Below are 23,773 nucleotides of genomic sequence, written 5' to 3' on the forward strand. Positions count from 1 at the left end.
TACAGGTGTGCACAACCACACCCAGTTAATTTTTTGTATTTTACCAGAGACGGGGTTTCACCATGTTGGCCAGGATGGTCTTGATCTCCTGACCTCAGGTGATCTGCCCACCTTGGCCTCCCAAAGTGCTGGGATTACAGGCGTGAGCCACCTTGCCTGGCCTGTTTTTTTTTAATTTTTTATTTTTTTGAAACACTTCTAGTAGACTCTGTAAAATACCTAGAATTGTGGTGATTCATCCTATGATTATGAGAAGGATGAAGCCAAAACATTCTTTTTTTATTGACACAGAGTCTTGCTCTATCGCCTAGGCTGGAGTACAGTGGCATGAACATGACTCACTGCAACCCTGACTTCCTGGGATCAAGTGATCCTCCTGCCTCAGCTTCCTATGTAGCTGGGACTACAGGCATTCGCCACCACACTTGGCTAATTTTTTGGTTTTTTTGTAGAGACAAGGCTGCTCAGGCTGGTCTCAAACTCCTGGGTTCAAGTGATCCTCCCGCCTTGGCCTCTCAAAGTGCTGGGAATACAGGTGTGAGCCACTGTGCCTTGCCCAAAACATTCTTGATAGAGCAGGACAACAGATACAACCAGGGTCTTGATGACTGAGCCATGAAGTAAGCCAACCCTGGATATCTAGTTATATAATAACAATCTATCTAGTTATGTAATAACGATCTCTGTCATTTAATCCCTCTTGAGTATGTTTCTGTTATTTTTAGTAGAAAATGGAGGAAAATGCATTTGTATGTGTGTGCAAGGTCTCGTTGCCCTCTAGCTGAAGAGTGATACAACTCCAGAATCCTATTCTTAGAGCCTGCTTCCTAGGATCACTTCCAGTACCAATGATCTAAAGTGACGTTCCCTAGAAACAGGAATTCTTCGGCCAGTCTTTTATGAGAGGAGTATTCCCCAGAGAATAGAGGGAGGAAAGCAGAAAAGGGCAGGGGGAAGAGCTAAGCAGGGAAGTCATCTCGGCTGGAGATCAGCTTCAGTCTGCCCCTTGGGGTGGGCTGGAGCATGAACTATTCAATTGTACTGCAGAGTCGGTGTCACCTTTTGTAATACTATGGCAGTCATTGGTTGTGAACTGCCTATGGTGAGGGTGGAGCGTGGGGTGTAACACCCTTAGCAGCTGGGGATAAATGTACTCAGTTAAGGAGCCCAATTAAGGGGATCTAGGCAGAGCATCGGCAGTGTCCACTACAATTTCCCAACTTACCCCATAGCTGAAACCTTACATGACCCTGCACGATCTAGCCCACCCCACCTCCCCACTCCCTTTGTCTCTGAGACCATCTCTGGCTACTCTCCCTCTTTTTCACTCCACTTTAGCCACACTGGCCACCTCGCAATTTCTCAAATTCCCAGCATGATCCTGTTTTAGATCCTTTGCCCTTTTCTGTTCCCTTACCTGGCAGATCCCCCTAACTCCTACCATTGGATGGTCCCTTATATATCTTGCAGGTTTCTACGCAAAAGACACCTTCCTAGTAAGGCCTCTTTTAGCCATCCTATCTAAAATTACAACTTCCACCTCGAACTAACACAATCCTTTTATTTTCATTACTTTTATCCTTAGCACTTATCAGTATCTAACATACTATATAATTTTCTCATTTGTCTTGTTACCTGGTTCCACTCTAGAATATAAACTGGGAGCACTTAAAACAATGCCTATTATGTTGTAAGTGCTCAGCTAATATTTGTTGAACACATGAATGAATGAATGATTCCTGGCACAAAGTGTTAATCCTCAATAAATACTGTTTGAACTGAACTGAAACAGAAAGTATCTACATAGTCCCCTACGTAAGTACTATAGATGGGAGAGGGCATACATATTGTTATATGCAGGGTTCTCCATAGACTATATGCTCTTTCTTCAATAATATTACGAAAGCCTGCATTTCTCATGTGATGTTATGTATGTGCATGTTAATATAATTTGTACATGCAAATATTAGTGAAAAAAGTAGAAGCACCAAAGCTTTTCTAATTTTATTTGACTCAAACTCTATTTTAGACCTACATACCATACAATAAAGTAAGCTAAAAGCATAGCAAAATTAAAGTAAATACAGGTTGTATGTATAGCTCAATTTCTCTCATATAAAATGTCAATTCAGAGATGACAGTGATAAAAGAAAAATGTCTAGAAAAAAAAAAGCCAAAGATGAAACTATTTAAGCTCTTTACTGCAATGTCATATTCTGATCTCAGACAGTAGAAGAGTAATAAGAAATGTACAATCTCAAGTCTCTCAGTCCTAAAATCTATCAGTGGATGCCAAAAATCTTCAAGACATATTAACATTTTCTAGAAAATGTCTTTTTTTTTTTTTTTTTAAACTAAGTGTACTAAAAACACAAAAGCACTTATCAGACACTCTACGGCATTTGTTGCTGAAATGTCTACCAGCTGGAGATTAGCCTTGAGCGGAAGCAGCCTCAGAGCCAACACTGGCTTCCTCCTGTAAATCATCTCCAGCAGAGGACTCTGACTCAGCTGGAGAATTTTCTTCTTCTAGTTCAGCATATTCATCAGAGCTTTCGTTCTCTGTTGTATCTTTATCATTATCGATGGTGACAGCTTCATCCAGGATAGCATTTGTAACCTCTGGGGTTGTTTCAGGGTTTACTTCTACGGTTTCCCTTGCTGCTGCATCTGTCACCTCTGGCCCAGTTTCAGCACTGACTGCTGGGGTCTCCGGAGCAGCCTCCACGTGACCTGGACAGGCAGATGCCTCTTTTATGACCACAACTGTAGCACCGCAACTTTCTTCAGCATCTACCGCCTCCGCTTCCACTACAAGTACTTCTGGGGCTTCTGAACTTGCTTTCTCAGTTTCCGCAACATTCTCCTTTTCACCTTTAAGAATGAGTCATTAAGCAAGGTATTAATTTAAAGATCGCGGGAAGGCAACGAAACACTGTGGTCATTTAAACACGTAAGACAGAGCTACATGCACCGATGTGTAACAGTCTTCAAGGTAGACTCTCAAGTGAAATAGCAAAAAAAGAACAACGTATACAGTCTGCTACTACTGTTAGGGCAAAATGGGAGGGGAGCCGGAGGGGGGTTAAGTTGTATGCCTACATAATTGTATTTGCAAAAACTCTCCAGGAGGATTCAAATAAACTGGTTTTATTGGTTGCCTCTTGGAGGGAAAATGGGGGTTCTGCTTTTCTGTAAACTCTTTGAACTTAAAAAAATACACTTGAATATATTACTTAGGCAAAGATGAAGAATACAAAAATAAGTAGCTACCCTATTCACCTTTCATATGAGATAGCATGGAAGAGTAGCCAAGTTCCCAGCTGGTGACTCAGAAATCACTAATCCTCTCTCAATCTCATTTTTGTCATCTGTAAAACAGGGTATTCATAATATCTACTGCACAGGGCTATTGTAAAGATTAATTACAATATTGTATATGAAAAGGGGATTAAAATAAAAAGTTCTATGCAAATGCTTATTTTATTAGTATTATAAACAACCACATGATTAATTCAATAATATGTATCGATGATATTCTGTTTCTTATTATTGTCATGACAGGTGAAAACTGGTTCATAAGCCCCTAATATCTCTATCCCTAAATAGTGCTCATAGTAACTGATAATAATAGCTTGGAAAAAAGTATGGTTTAAAGCAAAGGGGCTAGGCATAGTGGCTTATGCCTGTAATCCCAGCACTTTGGGAGGCTGAGGCAGGAGGGGATCACAGGAGGCCAGGAGATCAAGATGACCAGCCTGGGCAACATAGTGACACCTTGTCTCTGCAAAACATAAAAAATAAACTTGCTGGGCATAGCAGTGCATGCTTGTAGTTCTAGTTGCTTGAGAGGCTGTGATGGGAGGATTGCTGGAGCCCAGGAGTTCAAGGCTGCAGTAGGCTATGATTGCACCACTGCACTCTAGCCTGGTTGACAGAGGGAGAACCCGTGGAGGGAAGTGGGAAGGGAAGGGGGAAGGGAAGGCAGGAAAGGAAGGAAAGGAGGGAGGGAGGGAGGGAGGGAGGGAGGGAGGGAGGGAGGGAGGGAAGGAAGGAAGGAAGGAAGGGAGGGAGGGAGGGAGGGAGAAAGAAGTAGGAAGGAAGGAACGAAAGAGTGAAAATGTAAAGTTTCTGTTCCCATGGTCACCATTTTATCAAATGAAGGACTCAATATACACAACTGATCCTATTATGTCAAATGGACCTTGTTTGCACAAAGGCACACAGGTGGTCTTAGCCCAAACTGAAAGATAATTAGTTATATTATTATTTTAAATAATGAGGAAAATGAAAGCTCATGCCTGCATGGGTGGATGCCTGAGCAGCAGAAAGTAATATTATCACAAGAAGTCAAAAGTCACTGGTCAGCAATATAACTGTAAAACGTTCATTTGTCAAATGCATTCATCCAAAAGGTGTAACAGTGTTCTCCAGGTTTCAGTTGAGTTTTTTCTTTCTAAATGAACTTATACCCAGAGTCATTCTGGATTAAGCTAGGAAAGAAACCAAAAGCAAATAGTGTTCATTGCTAGCCTAAGTGAATGGAAATTAGTGCCTCAAAAAATAATTAAAAATAAAAAATTAAGAAATTCATTTACCTTGAAATGGATGTATCTCTGCTTTTGTTTTTTCTTTCAAATTTGTTATATGTTCTGTGTGTTTGGCTTGGTCTGATGTGACGGTCTTGTAAGCCTGAAAGTAAATGTATGCTTAGGTTTATTTCTTGAGCTTTAAGATTTGTCATGCCACATCCCAAGGTACACTCAAGTCTCCCTGTAATCACCATTAGAAGTTTAAACCATAATCACAATGTAGCAAAGAAGAGAAACCAGTGCACACCACTTACTCTTTTACTTCCCTTTTGGAAACCTTTGTTATTAAATTGAATGCTTTAAAAAGGAAGAAAGGTGAGACGGGGGTGAGAAGAGAAAAACTACCTGTTGAGTATCATACTTACTACCTGGGTGACAAAACAATCTGCACATCAAACCACCATGGCACACAACTCACCTATTAACAAACCTGCACACGTACCCCATAACCTAAAATAAATTTTTTTATAAAGGAAAGGAAATAAATGCACTACCTTAGCCAAAGATAACTAAAAACAAGGAAAAAAAGGAAATTATGCTACAACCAGAATATCCTGACAGGCAAATACAAATATTCTCTAACATTTATCCTTGAGAAATGGAAATCTAGGTTCACATGAAAACCTGTACACAGATGTTCATGGTACCTTTATTTGTAATAGTCAAAAACTGGAATCAGGCCGGGCGCGGTGGCTCATGCCTGTAATCCCAGCACTTTGGGAGGCCGAGGCAGGTGGATCACCTGAGGACAGGAGTTTGAGACCAGTCTGGCCAAGATGGTGAAACCCCATCTCTACTAAAAATACAAAAACACCCAGGTGCGGTGGCGCACACCTGTAGCCCTAGCTATTCAGAAGGCTGAGGTGGGAGAATTGCTTGAACCCAAGAGGTGGAGGTTGCAGTGAGCCGAGATAGCGCCATTGCACTCCAGCCTGGGCAACAGAGCAAGACTCCATCAAAGAGAGAGAGAGAGAGAGAGAAAGAAAGAAAGAAGGGAGGAAGGGAGAGTATTGGGAAGAAAGCTATTTTAATTATAGATGAAATGTGCAGGCTTACTTTCATTTTGTATTTAAGTAGTCTTCTTTGGCCTGTGTTCATATTGGAAAATGATATTAAAAAATGAAAATCTGGCCGGGCGCGGTGGCTCAAGCCTGTAATCCCAGCACTTTGGGAGGCCGAGACGGGCGGATCACGAGGTCAGGAGATCGAGACCATCCTGGCTAACACGGTGAAACCCCGTCTCTACTAAAAATACAAAAAATCAGCCGGGCTTGGTAGCGGGCGCCTGTAGTTTCTGCTACTCGGGAGGCTGAGGCCGGAGAATGGCGTGAACCCGGGAGGTGGAGCTTGCACCTCCACCTCCGGAGCTTGCACCGGGAGGTGGAGAACGCACCACTGCACTCCAGCCTGGGCGAGAGGGAGACTCCGTCTCAAAAACAAACAGATAAATAAATAAATAAATAAATAATAAGTTTCTGAGGATTAGAATATGTATTTTGGTTTGGTTTGGCCATCTTACATAGTCCTATGAAACTGCTTCTAGTTATGACTAAACATCCCTTTATTCATATTTCTTTCTTTTTTTTTTTTTTTTTGAGACGGAGTCTCGCTCTGTCGCCCGGGCTGGAGTGCAGTGGCCAGATCTCAGCTCACTGCAAGCTCCGCCTCCCGGGTTTACGCCATTCTCCTGCCTCAGCCTCCCAAGTAGCTGGGACTACAGGCGCCCGCCACCTCGCCCGGCTAGTTTTTTGTATTTTTTAGTAGAGACGGGGTTTCACCATGTTAGCCAGGATGGTCTCGATCTCCTGACCTCGTGATCCGCCCGTCTCGGCCTCCCAAAGTGCTGGGATTACAGGCTTGAGCCACCGCGCCCGGCCTCTTTTTTTTTTTTGAGACAGAGTCTCACTCTGTCACGCAGGCTGGAGTGCAGTGATGCAGTCTTGGCTCACTGCAACCTCCACCACCCAGTTTGAAGAAAACCTCTGCCTCAGCCTCCAGAGTAGCTGGGATTACAGATGCCCGCCACCAAGCCCGGCTAATTTTTGTATTTTTAGTAGAAATGGGGTTTCATCATTTCTTGGCCAGGCTGGTCTTGAACTCCTGACCTCTTGATCCTGCCTTGGCCTCCCAAAGTTCTGGGTTTACAGGTGTGAGCCATCGTGCCCAGCCCGCATTTATTCATATTGTTGTAGGACCAAACCAAAATATAGTGACTGTGTACTCACAGTTTAGAAAGAATTTCTGCTTATTCTATTTTTATTCTTTCTTAACATTTTTTGTAGAGATGGGGTCTCGCTATGTTGGCCAGGCTGGTCTCAAACTCCTGACCTCAAGCAATTCTCCTGCCTTAGCCTCCAAAGTGCTGGGATTACAGGCATGAGCCACCACTCCAGGCTCTACTTTTATTCTTTTTCTTTTTTTCTTTTTTAAGACAGGGTCTTGTTCTGTTGCCCAGGCTTGAGTGCAGTAGTGCAATCTCAGCTCACTGCAACCTTAACTTCCCTTAACTTCTTAAGCAATCCTCCCATCACAGCCTCCTAAGTACCTAGGACCATAGGCGCACACCACCACGCTGGGCTAATTTTTCAATTTTTTTGTAGAAATGAGGTCTCACTATATTGCCCAGGCTGGACTCAAACTCCTGGACTCAAGCCTCCCAAAGTGCTGGGATTACAGGCATGAGCCACTGCACTACTTTTATTCTTTTTTTTTTTTTTTTTTTTTTGAGACAGAGTCTGGCTGTCTCGCCCAGGCTGGAGTGCAGTGGCACGATCTCGGCTCACTGCAAACTCCACCTCCTGGGTTCAAGTGATTCTCCTGTCTCAATCAGCCTCTGGAGTAGCTGAGATTGCAGGTGTCTGCCACCACGCCTGGCTAATTTTTGTGTTTTAGTAGAGATGAGGTTTCACCATGTTGGCCAGGCTAGTCTTGAACTCCTGACCTCAGGTGATCCACCAACCTTGACCTCCCAAAGTGCTGAGATTACAGGCATGAGCCACCATGCCTGGCCTACTTTTATTGTTAATACAGATTATATTTTGATTTAGAAAGTTTATGACAAAATGGTGAATGACTCAACAGGCTTATCTTACTTAACTAAAAAATGTCTGTTATTTTAGTCCCAAAATCTCACTATTAAAACTTTTGTCTTACAGTGGTTACCTGGAGGGAATGAACATGGGGACTGGGAAGGAAAATATACTTTTCATTTTATATATATCTATGTTACATTTTTTAAAAACTTATGAACAAATATGAATTTTTCAAATAATAAAACTGTGTGAAAATTTAAAACTAACAAAAATTATGGAGACAGTAAAAAGATTGGGAGGAGAGAGGGAGAAATGAGTAGGTGGAGTAGAGGGATTTTTAGGGTGATGAAACTACTCTGTATGATACTGTAATTTATTCTGTATGATATTGTAACATATTTATAAAGACAGAACATACAACGTAAAGAGTGGATCCTCATGTAAACCCTGGACTTTAGTTAATAATAATATATCAATATTGGCTTGTCAGTTTTAACAAATATTCCACATCAATGCAAGTTTTAATATGGGAAAGGAGGAGGGGGTGTGAGGGGGTATATGGACGTTTCTGTACTTTCTGCTCATTATTTTGTAAACCTAAAACTGCTCTAAAAAAGGCTATTAATTTTTTAAATAGTTACATTAATTTTTTTTTTTTTTTTTTTGGGAAACGGAGCCTTACTCTGTCATCCAGGCCGGAGTGCCATGGTGTGATCTCAGCTCACTGCAACCTCAGCCTCCTAAGTTCAAGAGATTCTCCTGTCTCAGCCTCCCAAGTAGCTGGGATTACAGGCATGCACCACCACGCTGGCTAATTTTTGTATTTTTAGTAGAGATGGGGTTTCACCATGTTGGCCAGGCTGGCCTCAAACTCCTGACCTCAGGTAATCCACCTGCCTCAGCCTCCCAAAGTGCTGGGATTACAGGCGTGAGCCACTGCGCCCAGGTCCTATATTAATTTTTTTTTTTTTTTTTTGAGACGGAGACTCGCTCTGTCGCCCAGGCTGGAGTGCAGTGGCCGGATCTCAGCTCACTGCAACCTCTGCCTCCCAGGTTCACACCATTCTCCTGCCTCAGCCTCCTGAGTGGCTGGGACTACAGGCGCCCGCCACCTCACCCGACTAGTTTTTTGTATTTTTTAGTAGTGACGGGGTTTCACCGTGTTCGCCAGGATGATCTCGATCTCCTGACCTCGTGATCCGCCCTTCTCGGCCTCCCAAAGTGCTGGGATTACAGGCTTGAGCCACCGCGCCCGGCCTCAAAATAGTTATTTAAAAATGTTAATAATAGTGCCTACCTTATAGAATTGTTCTAATTATTAAATGATCCAGGAGTCTGGCATATGATAAACACTCAAGTATCAGCTATCATTATTAGCATTTATAATAACATAATTTTTACTGAAAATCATCCATATTAATGATATTAAGAAATGTTGACTTTACACATACAAAAATCTTCATAATTTAGAAAGCTGAGGTTCAAATGAAATAAAATTTAAAAATAAACAAAAAAGAAAAACCTTCATAATAGTCTAGTTAATACATTCTTAGGAAAACCCTGTATTTCTAATGATTGCAAGGTATTTTTCAGATGTATATGCTTAATGACACTTAAATCTATTGCTATGTTGTATATTTAATTAATCCCATGTCCTGATCTTGACATTGCTTTGAGCTTTACCATGAGTTGTAAAATACGTGAATTCTTGAGCACTGCGGTTATATAATCACTTACATAATATCCACCAGCACTGACTGTGACGCCTACAACCAGATAATAAATCATATTTGATCCAGATGATCCAGGGAATCTGTGAGATGACATCCAGCGCAGAGATGCTAGGAAAACAACATTTAAACACAGTTAGCTCTACTACTTGAGCAAAACTATTTTAAATAATTATATCTTTTAAAATTTTTCTCCTCAGTGAACCTAGAATCATTAACATCAAGTGATTTTAGCTTAAGGGAATACGGTATTACAAGGCTGGGTAATAATTCCACTTGACATTCTCCCAATCTAATTTGATAAACACTCATGAAACCTGTCATCTTGATGCTGAGCATCATGCCTTCTTGGAAGGGGTGCGGGTGTGGGTAAGGAGAGATGACAAAAGCACTAAACAATTTTAACAGCCAAATGAAGTGTACATTAGCAAAAGAAAGCCATGTACTATATATGTATTCCACTACAGGATTAAATGAAAATGATTTTTTTTAAATGAATTCAGTATGTTTATACCTAAAATGTAATACAATTTGTATTTATATGTTAAATCAAGCATTTATGTTGAAATCCATCATATTTCTATAAATCTGTAATACAAATGTAGATATAGAAAGAATTCTCAATTTTTCTCTTATAAAGCAAAGATGGGCATATAAAGGTTTTTAAGCCAAATGTTGCAACAAGGTTGTATCTGAAATAGAAGTACTATTCTGTATAAACTAACAGAAACAGATAAAAGTACTATATTATTATATTTAGACATATTCATTTTGTAGTACTAACATTTGCATATCCTATAATGCCCTGGAATTGAAATTTTTACAATAAACTCAAAGTTGGAAGGAGCTTAAAGTATATACAACTCAAATTCTTTATTTTTTTTATTTATTTTTTTATTTTTTGAGACGGAGTCTCGCTCTGTCACCCAGGCTGGAGTGCTGTGGCCGGATCTCAGCTCACTGCAAGCTCCGCCTCCTGGGTTCACGCCATTCTCCTGTCTCAGCCTCCCGAGTAGCTGGGACTACAGGCGCCGCCACGTCGCCCGGCTAGTTTTTTGTAGTTTTTAGTAGAGACGGGGTTTCACCGTGTTAGCCAGGATGGTCTCGATCTCCTGACCTCGTGATCCACCCGTCTCGGCCTCCCAAAGTGCTGGGATTACAGGCTTGAGCCACCGCGCCCGGCCTCAAATTCTTTATTTTAAAGATAAAGATGTAAAGACATTTATGTATTCTTTCAACTAACACAACTGAGCATCTACTATGTATTTGGAACTGTTAGAAGCATTAAGAATACAACTGTGAACAAGACAGACAAGGTCCCTAGTCTCAAGTCATTCATAGTCTAGAAGGAGGATATGAACATACAGACAAATAATTGGTGATATAGTATGGCAAATGTAATAAGTGCTAAGTCAAGCTACATGCAGAGAAAAAACTCAGTTAGTTGGCCAAGGTAACTGTCATAATAGAAGAGACCTGAGTTTTGAAGGAAAATAAGAGTTTGTCAGATAAATAAGGGAAAGAAGAATGGCACTGGAGGCAGAAGGTGTAACGTGTATAAGAGTTTCGTGACCCAGAAGGTACAAAGTACAGGATGAATATCCCTTATCTAAAATGCTAGCAGTGGGTGCAGTGGCTAATGCCCGTAATCCCAACATTTTGGGAGGCAGGGGTGGGAGGATCACTTGAGCCCAGGATTTCAAGACCAGCCTGGGCAATGTAGTGAACCCCATCTCTACAAAAAAATTTTATAATATTAGCTGAGAGTGGTGGTATGTGTCTGTAGTCCAAGCCCCTTCGGGAGGCTGAGGCAGGAGGATCACTTGAGTCCTGCAGTGAGCTGTGATTGTACCACTGCACTCCAGCCTGGGCAACAGAGTCAGATTCTGTCCCAAAAAAATAATTAAAATAAAATAAAATGCTTGGGACCAGAAGTGTTTTGGGTTTTGGATATTTTTTATTTTGGAATATATGCATACACATAATGAGATATCTTGGGGATGGGACTGAAGTCTAAACACAACATTCATTTGTGTTTCATATACACCTTACACACATAGCCTGAAGGTAATTTTATATAATATTTTGAATAATTTTGTGCAAAGTTTGTGTTAAGTACTTACATGTAAAATTTTCTACTTGTGACATCATGTCAGTGCTCAGAAAGTTTCTAATTTTGGAGCATTTTGGGTTTTAGATTTTCAGATTAAGCATGTCCAACCTGCAATTTGATGTGGCCTAACATAAAGTATAGGGGTGCAGAGACTAGTGGAAGACTATGATTTGCACAGGGCAAATCTTAAGACATTTGCACTGCTTACAAACCTTCATAGTAGCAAAATCACAATGATTTCCTGTTTATGTTCTTAGTTTGGATATAAATGGCCATTTCTTGGAAAAATATTTTTTTCCTTCAAATGTGCCCCAAAGGCTATGAGAAGAGGTTATGGCTTTGACTTGTGGTGGGACATCTTATGGCTTAAAAGTACATCTGTGATCAAACAGGGAATATACAGCCTTCATATTTCTCAAACGGACAAAAATATCAGAAATATTTTTTAAATAGAACTAAAATCATCAGAGATTTAAGTAGACTTAAATACAAATATAATGATGGACAAGTTACTTAAAAAGACAATGAAATGAGAAATTTTCAATAAGGATTAATTAGATAAATGTAAGCACATTCATACAATGTGAAACAAATAGACATAACTTGCAGAACAATATTTACTTACGTGAGAAAATATTTACAATGTATTAGGTGAAAAGTCATAGCAAAATACTCTGTATGGGACTATCCCAGATTTGTGGAAATAATGTGCATAAGGAAGGAATGAGGGAAAAAAAAAAAACGGTCTGGAAACCTAAATATATTAAATGTAACTAGTTGTGTTCACTGAGTGGTAGGATTACAGGTGAATTCCATTTCCTATTTTACCTGTTTTTCCCCCAATTATCTATTATAAACTTATTTATTCATTAAAAAGTTACCCTTTTAAGGTTGGGGTCAGTGGCTCACACCTGTAATCCCAGAACTTTGGGGGGCCAAGGCGGGTGGATCACCTGAGGTCGGGAGTTCAAGACCAGCCTGACCAACATGGTGAAACCCCGTCTGTACTAAAAATACAAAATTAGCCGGGCATGGTGGCGCATGCCTGTAATCCCAGGTACTTGGGAGGCTGAGGCAGGAGAACCACTTGGACTTGGGAGGCGGAGGTTGTGGTGAGCCGAGATCACGCCATTGCACTGCTGCCTGGGCAAAAAGAGTGAAAATCCATCTCAAAAAAAAAAAAAAAAAAGTTACCCTTTTAAAAGCAAAAAAGAGGCCGGGCACGGTGGCTCAAGCCTGTAATCCCAGCACTTTGGGAGGCCGAGACGGGTGGATCACGAGGTCAGGAGATCGAGACCATACTGGCTAACACGGTGAAACCTCGTCTCTACTAAAAATACAAAAACTAGCCGGGTGAGGTGGCGGGCGCCTGTAGTCCCAGCTACTGGGGAGGCTGAGGCAGGAGAATGGCGTAAACCCGGGAGGCGGAGCTTGCAGTGAGCTGAGATCTGGCCACTGCACTCCAGCCCTGGCGACAGAGCGAGACTCCGCTTCAAAAAAAAAATAAATAAATAAAAGCAAAAAGGAGAGAACAAAATGTGATGAGACACAGTTAAAAATTTTTTCTTCAATGAAACTGAAAAAAATTTATTTTTCATCAAAGGAGAAAGTATCAACAAAAGATTAATTAATGTCCACGACAGAAGACAACTTTGTTTCCAGTCAATAATAGTTCTTATATTTTAAGTGCTGCAAAAATAGTAGTTACACGAAAATTAGAGAAAGACCAGTGCCTTTGTAAGCAGCATTGCTAGATACGTATTTAAAAATTTTAAACTACTTCTATTTTGCCGCATATTGGGAAGAAAATTATTCGGAATTTCTGCAGCTACAAAAAAAGGTGCGTGTGTGTGTGTTTGTGTGTGCGTGCAGGCGCGCATGTTGTCAGTGGGGGAACGCAGACAGATGAAACGAAAGGCCACGGTCAGAGGACTAATCTTTCTCCCCATTCCCTACAGAGCAGTCCCGTTATAGTACGAAGTTTAAAATAAATGGCTTCTCCTACTTCATCAGGGTATATATATATATATATATATATTTAAAAGCTCTATATTATTTGGTGTAAAGGTCTAGAAAAACAAAGACAATAAAGATCTAGGAAAACGAAGACATCTTATTTCTGATACTTGAGGGGTAACTTCCTCCCACCAGCATTTTAAAAGAAAAATAAAGCGAGTTGGTTAGACCTCGTCCTTCTCTCCCACCACTACCAACAGAGGCCTAATCAACGTGAAAAAAATCGGCCCATTCTCCGCGCACGTCTTTTTCTCGGGCCGGAATCCACCCTCTGGGCTCAAATTACCTCGGAAGCCTCAGAAAGTGAGGGGAAGCGAAGACAGCATCAAGAACGCTTCACTATGTTGTCTAAGAACCGTCCCCCAATCGGGAGTGGAAGAGAGAGGGGTGACGGATGGGGACTAGGGAAAAGCGGCTGGGGCAGAACCGCCCCGGAGCGCAAGCCTGGTCCCAGAGCCGCAGGCTGCTGGGAAGAAAAACAATCTTCCTTGCTCACACCTGCTAAGCACCTACTATGTTCCAGGCACTATACGAGGCGCTTTCCTACATGTCCATTTTTATTTAATAAGCTTCCAGTTCACACTGCAACTCCCCCTTTAGTTAATTTCTGAGTATCCTGCTTTTTCTCGCGCATCCCCAGATCCAAAGGTGTCGATATTTGGACAGAGCCAAGCAGCTGCAGGACGACCTGCAACCTCAAAGGAAAGTGCCCCGAAGGCTGCTTCCTTTTTGGGGGTTGTGGATCTCAGAACCAGGCGCTCGCGGGGTTCAGGCTGCTGAGACCCTGCCAAGGGTTAGGTTTATTTACCCCACGAACATTCGCCCAGTGTCCACTGAGCGGGCCCTGCTTCTCTGCCTCCCAGTGCTTAACAGGGCCGGCTCGTTGATCGGCGTCCGGCTTCCCACCCTTCCTCTACTTCCTCAGGAGGCTGGAGAGCGAATGGTGCCTCTAACAATAAAAGTGATATGCTACAACTTTGTCAGCCAGGCACTTTTCTAAGTGCTTTTAACCATACATTAACTCATTAAAAAGCAAAACCATTATCGCCCTCATTTTATAGATGAGGACACAGGTTAAGTCATTTATCCAAGATCAGGATGCGAACCCAGCTAATCTGGACTCAGAGGCACACCGGAAAGTTCCCTACTTCCAAAGCCTGCAGAAGCTTCGGGACGTCTTCCCGGGAGTCTCCTCCATTCTCCTCGACCTCCAATCCAGGCTTCTGCTGCTCTGGGTCGGGTTTGGCCAACTGGGTGCCGGCCGGTACCCGGGTACGGGCAAAATCTGCACCAGAGGCGCCCGTCCTCCTCTCCGGGCTAGACCTCCTTACTCACCGTCCTTCCCGAGCGGTGCGGGGTTGGGGGGCGCCCTCAGCGGCAGCGCCAGGGTCTTGGAGACCGCCCTGCGGAGATACATCGCGCCCGCTGTCCGCCGCGCAGCAGGCTCCGTACCCAGGCGCAGGCTGCCCTTCCACAGAGAGGCTGAGAGCCTGGCAGCGCCCCGCCCGGAGAAGGCACGTCGACCTTCATCCAGCCCCGCCTCCGCGGCCTCCGGGAGGTGAGGAGACCTTTGTAGTCCTCACCATCCTCCCCTAACCCATCTCCAGCTCTGTTGCTTTCCCTGAGGTCTCGAGAGCTGACCGCGGCATCTCAGAAAAGGGATGGGGAACCTATAAGTCGCCGTCGCCCGCCTGACTCGTTCTGTACCACTGAATGTATCTCCTCACAGCACGCTGGAAATGTTTTGAGAATTGGACGAGATTAAGACAAGGACACAGTTTATCATGCTGGTTGTAATCTGAACCCACTTTATCTCACGCATTCCGTTAGCTTTCCTAGGAGAGGGAAGGAGAGCGGGAAGTTTCTTACAAATGCAAGGAGCGAAGGGGTAGCCTCAGCCTTCCATTAGCGCACTGCGTGATGCTCAGAATCGTAAGAAAATCTCCAGACAATGCTTGAATTTCTAGACAGTTCACCGTTACAACGACTTTAATTTATAAACTCCAAAAACACTGTATATTCCTCTGTGGGATGTGAAATTAATATTTCCACATCAGCAGCCTGGCGCAGTGGCTCACGTCTATAATCCCAGCACTTTGGGAGGCCAAGGCAGGCGGATCACTTGAGGTGAGGAGTTGGAGACCAGCCTGGGCAACATGGCGAAACCCCGTTTCTACTAAAAATACAAAAAGTTAGCCAGGCATGGTGGCGCGCGCCTGTAATCCCAGCTACGCTGAGGCAGGAGAATCGCTTGAACCTGGGAGGCGTAGGTAGCAGTGAGCCAGAGATCATTCCACTACATTCAAGCCTGGGTGACAGAGCAAGACCCTGTCTTAAAAACAAAACACCCCAAAACAAAAACAAAACAAAACAAAACACATCAACTAAAAATATTACATTATTAGTTTCTTCCGTCTCACCGTGGCTACAAGAACTTGTCATGGTTTGAATATGGAAACCAATAATTTATTAAGTTTATAACATTGTCTAAATGATTACTCTTTGGAAGACACCATTTCCTACTACAATAATCCCTTATGTGTGTTTGGCACTTGAAACATTATAAAACACTTTCACATCTATTATCTCTTTTAATTTTCACTGCAACCCTCTGAGGGAGGTGTTAATTATTCCCTTTAGCAAATGACACCACCAGGTGGTGGGTGGGAATGTCCAAGGATTTACTGGTGGTCATAAATTAAAAAAACAAAAAGGACGTGAACATAATACTTCTAGCTTAAAGTTCTGTTGACATGTAACAGGCACAATATTTGTTCATTTGCTATGTAAATAAACATTTCTCAGAAGTTATAGTCTTGAACCCAATTATAATTATATTTAACATATTCTCATATGAAGAGTACAAGCCAATGATCAGATTGGTTTTTTGATACTCAGAAAGAGAGTTAACTAGTTGAATCACTAGGGTGACAAAGTGAGACTCCGTTTAAAAAAAAAAAGTTTACAACATAGATGAGTGTGGTGGTGCATGCCTGTAGTCCCAGCTACTCCGGAGGCTGAGGTGGGAGAACTGCTTGAGCCCAGGAGGTCAAGACTGCAGTGAGCTGAGATCTTGCCAGTGCACTCCAGCCTGGGTGACAGAGTGAGACCCTGTCTCAAAAACAAAAACCGAAACAAAACAAAAGCCACACACAGTGGCTCACACCTGTAATCCCAGCACTTTGGGAGGCGGAGGCAGAAGGATTGCCTTGAGCTCAGGAGTTCAGGACCAGCCTGGCAAACATGGCAAAATCTTGTGTGTTTCTGGAAAGAAAGAAAGAAAGAAAGAAAGAAAGAAAGAAAGAAAGAAAGAAAGAAAGAAAGAAAGAAAGAAAGAAAGAAGAAGGAAGGAAGGAAGGAAGGAAGGAAGGAAGGAAGGAAGGAAGGAAGGAAGGAAGGAAGGAAGGAAGGAAGGAAAGAGAAAGGAAGGAAGGAAAGAAAGAAAGAAAGAAAGAGAGAAGGGAGGGATGGAGGGAGGAAGGAAGGAAGGAAGGAAGGAAGGAAGGAAGGAAGGAAGGACATTAGATATGAAATGTAAAAAATAAAGTAAAAAAAAGAAAAAGGATATAAAATGTGCTCAGCTAGTTGGAGGAGGCAGTGCTAGATTCTGACTTCCAACCTAAGGTGAAGCTCAAGGCTCTCCTGCTGCCCTCTGCTGCCTTTCAGTGTGGCACATGGCGGGATTCATTGTATCCTACCATCTCTTATTAGATGGTAAGGTCCAGGGGGAGCTTATCACGCTCTCTAGGTTGCATGTGGCCATACCAGCTGGGATATAAAAGAACTGTGAGATAAATAGTGCCGTTTCTCCAGATTATTTTCCTTAGTTAAAAGCTCATGCCTTTCAAATTGAAGGGAATTTCTATCTAGTCAGCTGCTCCTGTGGCTTTCCATTTTGATGGCAAATTCTTTTCAAATCTTGATGAAATATTTTCCAAGAGAGGACATGCCCTCGAGTTGTCAAATTCACTCCATAGCAGACTATTTCTTCCAAACCCCAGATAAATTTAACATATTTTTGCTATGGAAGACTCTGTAAGGCTCAGCCAATAGTTTCCTAACTATTAATCATACTGCTCATAATGCTGCCCTTGAGCACATCCTTGAAATTTTTCTTCGTTTGGTTGGAAAAACAAGAATTTAGGGACAGAGATAACTCGGCTTACCTTAGATGACTTCCATCTAACTGTGATTATTGACAAAGATTATATTAGTCTTGAAAACATTATTATAAAGGTCCTCTACTGGCAACATTAAGTATACTTTCAAGGTTTAAGTGCTATATAAATAAAATAAATTTTCAAAGACTGAGTGGTTTCCTGCATTTCACAGAAAAATCAGCTAAGTTTTTCTGAGCACTCAATTCTTAGGCTATTACCTATACGTTTTGAGAGATAAATACTGACACACATTTAAACAATTTAGAGGAGCAACTAGGAGGACAAATTGGTAAGCAGTTAAGAAAGTCCTCATATGTGTATTTTTCACGGTTTAAACTACTTAAAGTGAGGGAGAAAAGATAATCAAGGTGGTCAATTCTCAGGCTATTTTTTTTTTTTTTTTTTTGAGATGGAGTCTTGCTCTGTCTCCCAGGCTGGTGTGCAGTGGTACAATCTCGGCTCACTGCAACCTCCACCTCCCAGTTCAAGCAATTCTCCTGCTTCAGCCTCCCTGGTAACTGGGACTACAGGCGTGTGCCACCACACCTGGATAATTTTTGTATTTTTAGTAGAGATGGTGTTTCATCATGTTGGCCAGACTGGTCTCGTACTCCTGACTTTGTGATCCACCTGCCTCAGCCTCTTAAAGTGCTGGGATTACAAGCATGAGCCACTGTGCCCGGCCTGACTGTTCTTGAAAGTCACTCAGTACTATCCCCATCTATTTTTTTTTTTTTTTTTTTTTTTGAGACGGAGTCTTGCTCTGTCGCCCGGGCTGGAGTGCAGTGGCCGGATCTCAGCTCACTGCAAGCTCCGCCTCCCGGGTTTATGCCATTCTCCTGCCTCAGCCTCCGGAGTAGCTGGGACTACAGGCACCCGCCACCTCGCCCGGCTAGGTTTTTGTATTTTTAGTAGAGACAGGGTTTCACCGTGTTAGCCAGGATGGTTTCGATCTCCTGACCTCGTGATCCGCCCATCTCGGCCTCCCAAAGTGCTAGGATTACAGGCTTGAGCCACCGCGCCCGGCCCTATCCCCATCTATTAACTATCTCTTCTGTAACAAAATAAACATCAGATTTCCTAAGACTTCTGTATTATTTTCCTAAGGATACAAACTTGGATGGTTTAAAACAATTTATTCTCTAATAGTTTTCTGGAGGATAGAAGTCCGAAATGAAGATGTTGGCAGGGCCATTCCCTCTCTGAAACCTATAGGGGATGTAAATTAAAATTAAATCCTGAGCTCCCTGCGAACTAAATAGACCTCCTCTTGGCCAAGGGGACCCCAGAAAAATCTTAAAAACCGAGTTCCTGGCCCTGAGGGGATGGGAGGTCAGACAACTCTTGTTATACCCGCTCCCTTTTGCACTTCAGATACAATAACTGGCCAGCGTAAATGTTCAAATAGAGATCCTAAAACTGATGGAATAGACTTTGTGGCAATAAGATACCAAATTATAAATGGGAGTTAAGGCCATGCTAGGCAAGGGTTAAGTCACTCACTCCTACACTTAAAGAATAAACAATTTCTAACTGCCATAGGTTTTTCTTTTTCTCTAGCAGCTAAACAAGCACTGGCCTCCAGATAAGGAATACTAAAACAATTATAGCTCATCACTAGACACTAACTGGACCCGTTCCACAAGCTATAGCTACAGCTTTGGATGAGAGACTGATTTCAGTAACTTTCTCCTGATAAGACCACCAGGCTGGTGTGGTGGCTCATGCTTGTAATCACAGCACTTTGGGAGGCCAAGGAAGGAGGATCACTTGAGCTCAAGAGTTCAAGCCCAGCCTGGGCAAGATGTTGAGACTCCGTTTCTATTAAAACAAAAAGAAAAGAAAAGAAAATTGGCTGGGTGCGGTAGCACCCACCTGTAGTGGGATACCTTGAGTCCACGAGTTCAAGGATGCAATGACTTGATTGTGCCACTGAACTGCAAGGCCATGTTTCTTTGGCGGGGAAAAGAGACCACCTACCAGGGACTGGCTCTGGCCTGTTTACAGTTGCTGAGCACTTGAGTCCTTCATATTCTAAAAAGATCTTTTGATATACAGGGCCTAATTATAATACATTTAAATATTAAGCCTCCACTCCAAAGCGAACATAAGTTGTATATTACATGCATGTTTGGCCAATATGCATGCATCAGGACTACTGATATCATTTGGCTCTGTGTTCTCACCCAAATCTCATGTTGAATTGTTATTTCCAGTGCTGGGGAAGGGACCTGGTGGGAGGTGATCAGATCATGGGGGTGGGTTCCCCCTCGCTGTTCTCATGATAGTGAGTTCTCACAAGATCTGGATGTTTGAAAGTGTGTAGAATTTTTCCCTTCGCTCATCCTCTCTCTCTCCTGCTGGCCATGTGAATAAGTGCTTGCTTCCCCTTTGCCTTCCACCATAATTGTTAAGTTTTCTGAGGCCTCTCTGAAGCAGAAGCCTGTACAGCCTGCAAAACCATGAGCAGATTAAACCTCTTTCCTTTATAAATCACCATCACAGGGAGCTCTTTTTTTTTTTTTTAAGATGGAATTTCACTCTTGTTACCCAGGCTGAAGTGCAATGGCATGATCTTGGCTCACTGCAACCTCTGCTTCCTGGGTTCAAGTAATTCTCCTGCCTTAGCCTCCCGAATAGTTGGGATTACAGGAATGCTTCACCATGACTGGCTAATTCTGTATTGTTAGTGGAGAAACTTGGTCAGGCTGGTCTTGAACTCCCAACCTCAGGTGATCCACCTGCCTCGGCCTCCCAAAGTGCTGGGATTGTAGGTGTGAGCCACCGTGCTTGACCAACAGGTAGCTCTTTACAGCAATGTGAGAACAGACTAAAACAAGTACCTCTGTGAATATTCATAGCTCCTCCTGTAACCTTTTGAATATGAATGCTTACCCAACCGTTCAGCATAAAGCTCCTACCCCAATCCCTTCTCCTCCAAAGTGCCTGTCTCTGGGCTCTGCTGGAGGTTATACTTTCCAGTCTGCAGGATGGCCACCTTGTAGGCTGTAACCCTTTACAAGAAATGAAGTTTCCATTTCCAAACTTGTAGATCTTGTGATTTTTAAGTTAATGGAGAATCCTTCTTTGACTTTTCTAGCTTCTGTTGTTTGCCGGCAACCCCTGGCTGTAGATTCATCCAATCTCTGCCTCTGTCATCACATGGCCATTTTCTCCCATGTGTTTCTTCTCTTAAATATACTAGTCATACTGGATCAGGGTCCACTCTACTCAGTATGAACTCATCTTAACTAATTACATCTGCAATGAACCTATTTTCAATTAAGTCCACTTTTTGAGGTACTAGGGGTTGGGATCTTAACATACCTTTTTTTGGGGAAACAATTCAACCCACAACGTCTTGTATCAGAAACTTAGTTTACGCAGCCTGTTTTTTCCAAGGCAACTTAATAATTTCAAGTGTGACTACCTAAATCTTGAAGAAAGGTCTACCCGATGTTGATCTATTAAACTACTTGACTACACTTGACATATGATTTTGTCTGCATCTTCCTTTATATGGAAACCTTTTTTTTTTTTTTTTTTTTTTTTTGAGATGGAGTCTTGCTATGTCGCCCAGGCTGGAGTGCAATGGTGTGATCTTGGCTAACTGCAACCTCTGCCTCCTGGGTTCAAGCGATTCTTCTGCCTCAGCCTCTTGAATAGCTGGGGTTACAGGTTGAGTATCACCATGCCCGGCTAATTTTTTGTATTTTTATTATAGATGGAGTTTCACCATGTTAACCAGGATGGTCTTGATCTCCTGACCTCGTGATCCACCTGCCTCGGCCTCCCAAAGTGCTGGGATTACATGTGTGAGCCACTGCATCTGGCCAAGAGCAAGAATCTTAATGACATTTGGGTCCCAGGCTTCAATTATTCCTGGGCTCAGGTACACTCCTATTCTTGGGGTCTGTGAGTCACTCTATCCTCACAATTTTTTCTTTTTTTTTGAGACAGAGTCTTGCTCTGTCCCCCAGGGTGGAGTGTAATGGCTCTATCTCGGCTCACTGCAACCCCCACCTCCTGGGTTCAAGCTATTTTCATGTCTCAGCCTCCTGAGTAGCTGGCATTACAGGCGCTGGCCAGCACGCCTGGCTAATTTTTGTATTTGCAGTAGAGACGGGGTTTTGTCATGTTGGTCAGGTTGGCCTCAAACTCCTGACCTCAGGTGATCCACCCGCTTCAGCTTCCCAAAGTGCTGGGATTACAGGTGTGAGCCACAGCGACTGGCCTATCTTCACAATTTTTTTTTTAAAGCATAATTTGAGTTAGGTTTCAATTATTTAATTTAGGAAGCATTTTTAGCAGCGCCACTATGTGGCACAACTCTAAATGGTGCGATTCAGTACAGCAGCCACCAGCCCCATCTAGCTAAATTAATTAAAGTTAGGCTGGAGCAGTGGCTCAGGTCTGTTCATGCCAGCACTTTGGGAGGCCGAGGCGGGAGGACTGCTTGAGCCCAGGAGTGTCAGAACCAGCCTGGGAAGGATAGTGAGATCTTGTCTCTACAAAACATTTTTTTCTTAAATGTATTAACAAATATGTATTGAAAATTAATTAAGGCCAGGCAAGGTGCCTCATGCCTGTAATTCCAGCACTTTGGGAGGCTGAGGCAGGTGGATTACCTGAGGTCAGGGGTTTGAGACTAGCCTGGCCAATGTGGTGAAACCCCGTCTCTATTAAAAATGCAAAAATTAGCTGGGTGTGGTGGTGGGTGCCTGTAATCCTAGCTACTCCGGAAGCTGAGGTAGAATTGCTTGAACCCAGGAGATGGAAGTTGCAGTGGGCTGAGATCGCACCACTACACTCCAGCCTGGGTGATAGAGCGAGACTCCATCTCCAGAAAAAAAAAAAAAAAAAAAAATTAGTTAAAATTAAATAATACTAAACATTCAGTCACACTAATCACATTCCAAATGCTTAATAGCCACAAGGGGCTAGTGGTTACTGTACTGGACAGCACAAACAGAACATTCCATCATTGGAAAGTTCTTTTGGACAGCCCTGGTCTTCCATGAATGGCTCCCTGGAGTCAAAGGGGTCTAATTAAGAGGAAGGTCCATCATCAGTTGTGCGAAGACAAGGAAAATTAAAAAAAAAAAAAAAAAAAAAGAGGAAGGTCCACACAACACAAGGTAGCTATATTCTCAAAGACCAATGTACACTAAGTTCTGTTCATTAAAGGTGTACTTTATTTCCAAGGCTGTAACTTTCCAAAATTTCAAGTGTTTTTAAATTTTAACATTTATGCTGGCCAGTTATTGTATCTAAAGTGCAAAAGGGAGTGGGTATAATGAGAGTTGTCTGACCTCCCACCCCCTCATGGCCAGGAACTTAGTTTTCTATTCCCTTTAGAGATGTGAAATTTTAAGTGTTTTAGGGAAAAGTGCCCTGAATTGGTAGTTGATACTTGAACTCTTATTCTGTTACTATGTGACAAATCATATTAGCTTCGTATTGTTGCTCTAACAAACCTATTTATTGTAACAACACAAATGTATTATCTTACAGTTTTGTGTGAGAAATCTCACGCAGGTGGGCTAAAATCAAGGTGTTAGCAGGGCTGTGTTCCTTTCTGCAGGCTCTAGGGGGTAATTTGTTTTCTTGACATACCTTGGCTGTTAGCTTCATCTTCAAAGAAGCAATGGCAAAGAAGCCTCTTTCTCACATCACATCACTCTGACACATTCTTGTGCCTCCCTCTCCCACTTACAGGGATCTTGTGATTACACTGGGCCTAACTACATAATTCAAGATAAATGTTTAAATTACAAATTAAAGAAGTGGCAACTGAAACAAGTTTTAAGTGATTCACAATAAAGGGCTTTGCTGGTGGCTCACACCTATAATCCCAGAACTTTGGGAGGCAGAGGCAGGCAATCTGCTTGAGCCCAGGCATTTGAAACCAGCCTGGGCATCAAAGCAAGACCCCATATCTATAAAAACTTTTACAAATTGCTGGGCATGGTGGCTCACACCTGTAATCCCCACACTTTGGGAGGCCGAGGCGGGCAGATCAAGAGGTCAGGAGTTTGAGACCAGCCTAGCCAACATGGTAAAACCCCGTTTCCACTAAAAATAAAAAAATTAGATGGGTGTGGTGGCGCACGCCTGTAATCCCAGCTAT

The 23,773-nt window shown here is 42.6% G+C and overlaps 1 protein-coding gene across 1 annotated transcript; it reads right to left on the reverse strand.

Moving 5' to 3' along the window:
• Positions 1 to 1,989: 1,989 nt before the first annotated feature.
• MGARP (mitochondria localized glutamic acid rich protein) lies at positions 1,990 to 15,080 on the reverse strand. Its single transcript, XM_030917148.1, has 4 exons — positions 14,819 to 15,080; positions 9,362 to 9,465; positions 4,599 to 4,692; positions 1,990 to 2,874 (listed from the first exon to the last, which is right to left on the reverse strand). Exons 1-4 carry the CDS (start codon positions 14,898 to 14,900, stop codon positions 2,432 to 2,434), a joined length of 723 nt encoding a protein of 240 aa, XP_030773008.1. The 5' UTR covers positions 14,901 to 15,080; the 3' UTR covers positions 1,990 to 2,431.
• Between the last annotated feature and the right edge of the window lie 8,693 nt (positions 15,081 to 23,773).

This window comes from Rhinopithecus roxellana, chromosome 2, assembly GCF_007565055.1.
Source record: "Rhinopithecus roxellana isolate Shanxi Qingling chromosome 2, ASM756505v1, whole genome shotgun sequence".
Classification (NCBI taxonomy): domain Eukaryota; kingdom Metazoa; phylum Chordata; class Mammalia; order Primates; family Cercopithecidae; genus Rhinopithecus; species Rhinopithecus roxellana.

Coding starts and splice junctions, on each gene's coding strand:
- MGARP (XM_030917148.1), bottom strand. CDS start 14,900: ATGTATCTCCGCAGGGCGGTCTCCAAGACCCTGGCGCTGCCGCTGAGG. Junction 9,466..14,818: donor CGCACCGCTCGGGAAGGACG/GTGAGTAAGGAG, acceptor TTGTTTTCCTAG/CATCTCTGCGCTGGATGTCA. Junction 2,875..4,598: donor AGAGATACATCCATTTCAAG/GTAAATGAATTT, acceptor TCATTCTTAAAG/GTGAAAAGGAGAATGTTGCG.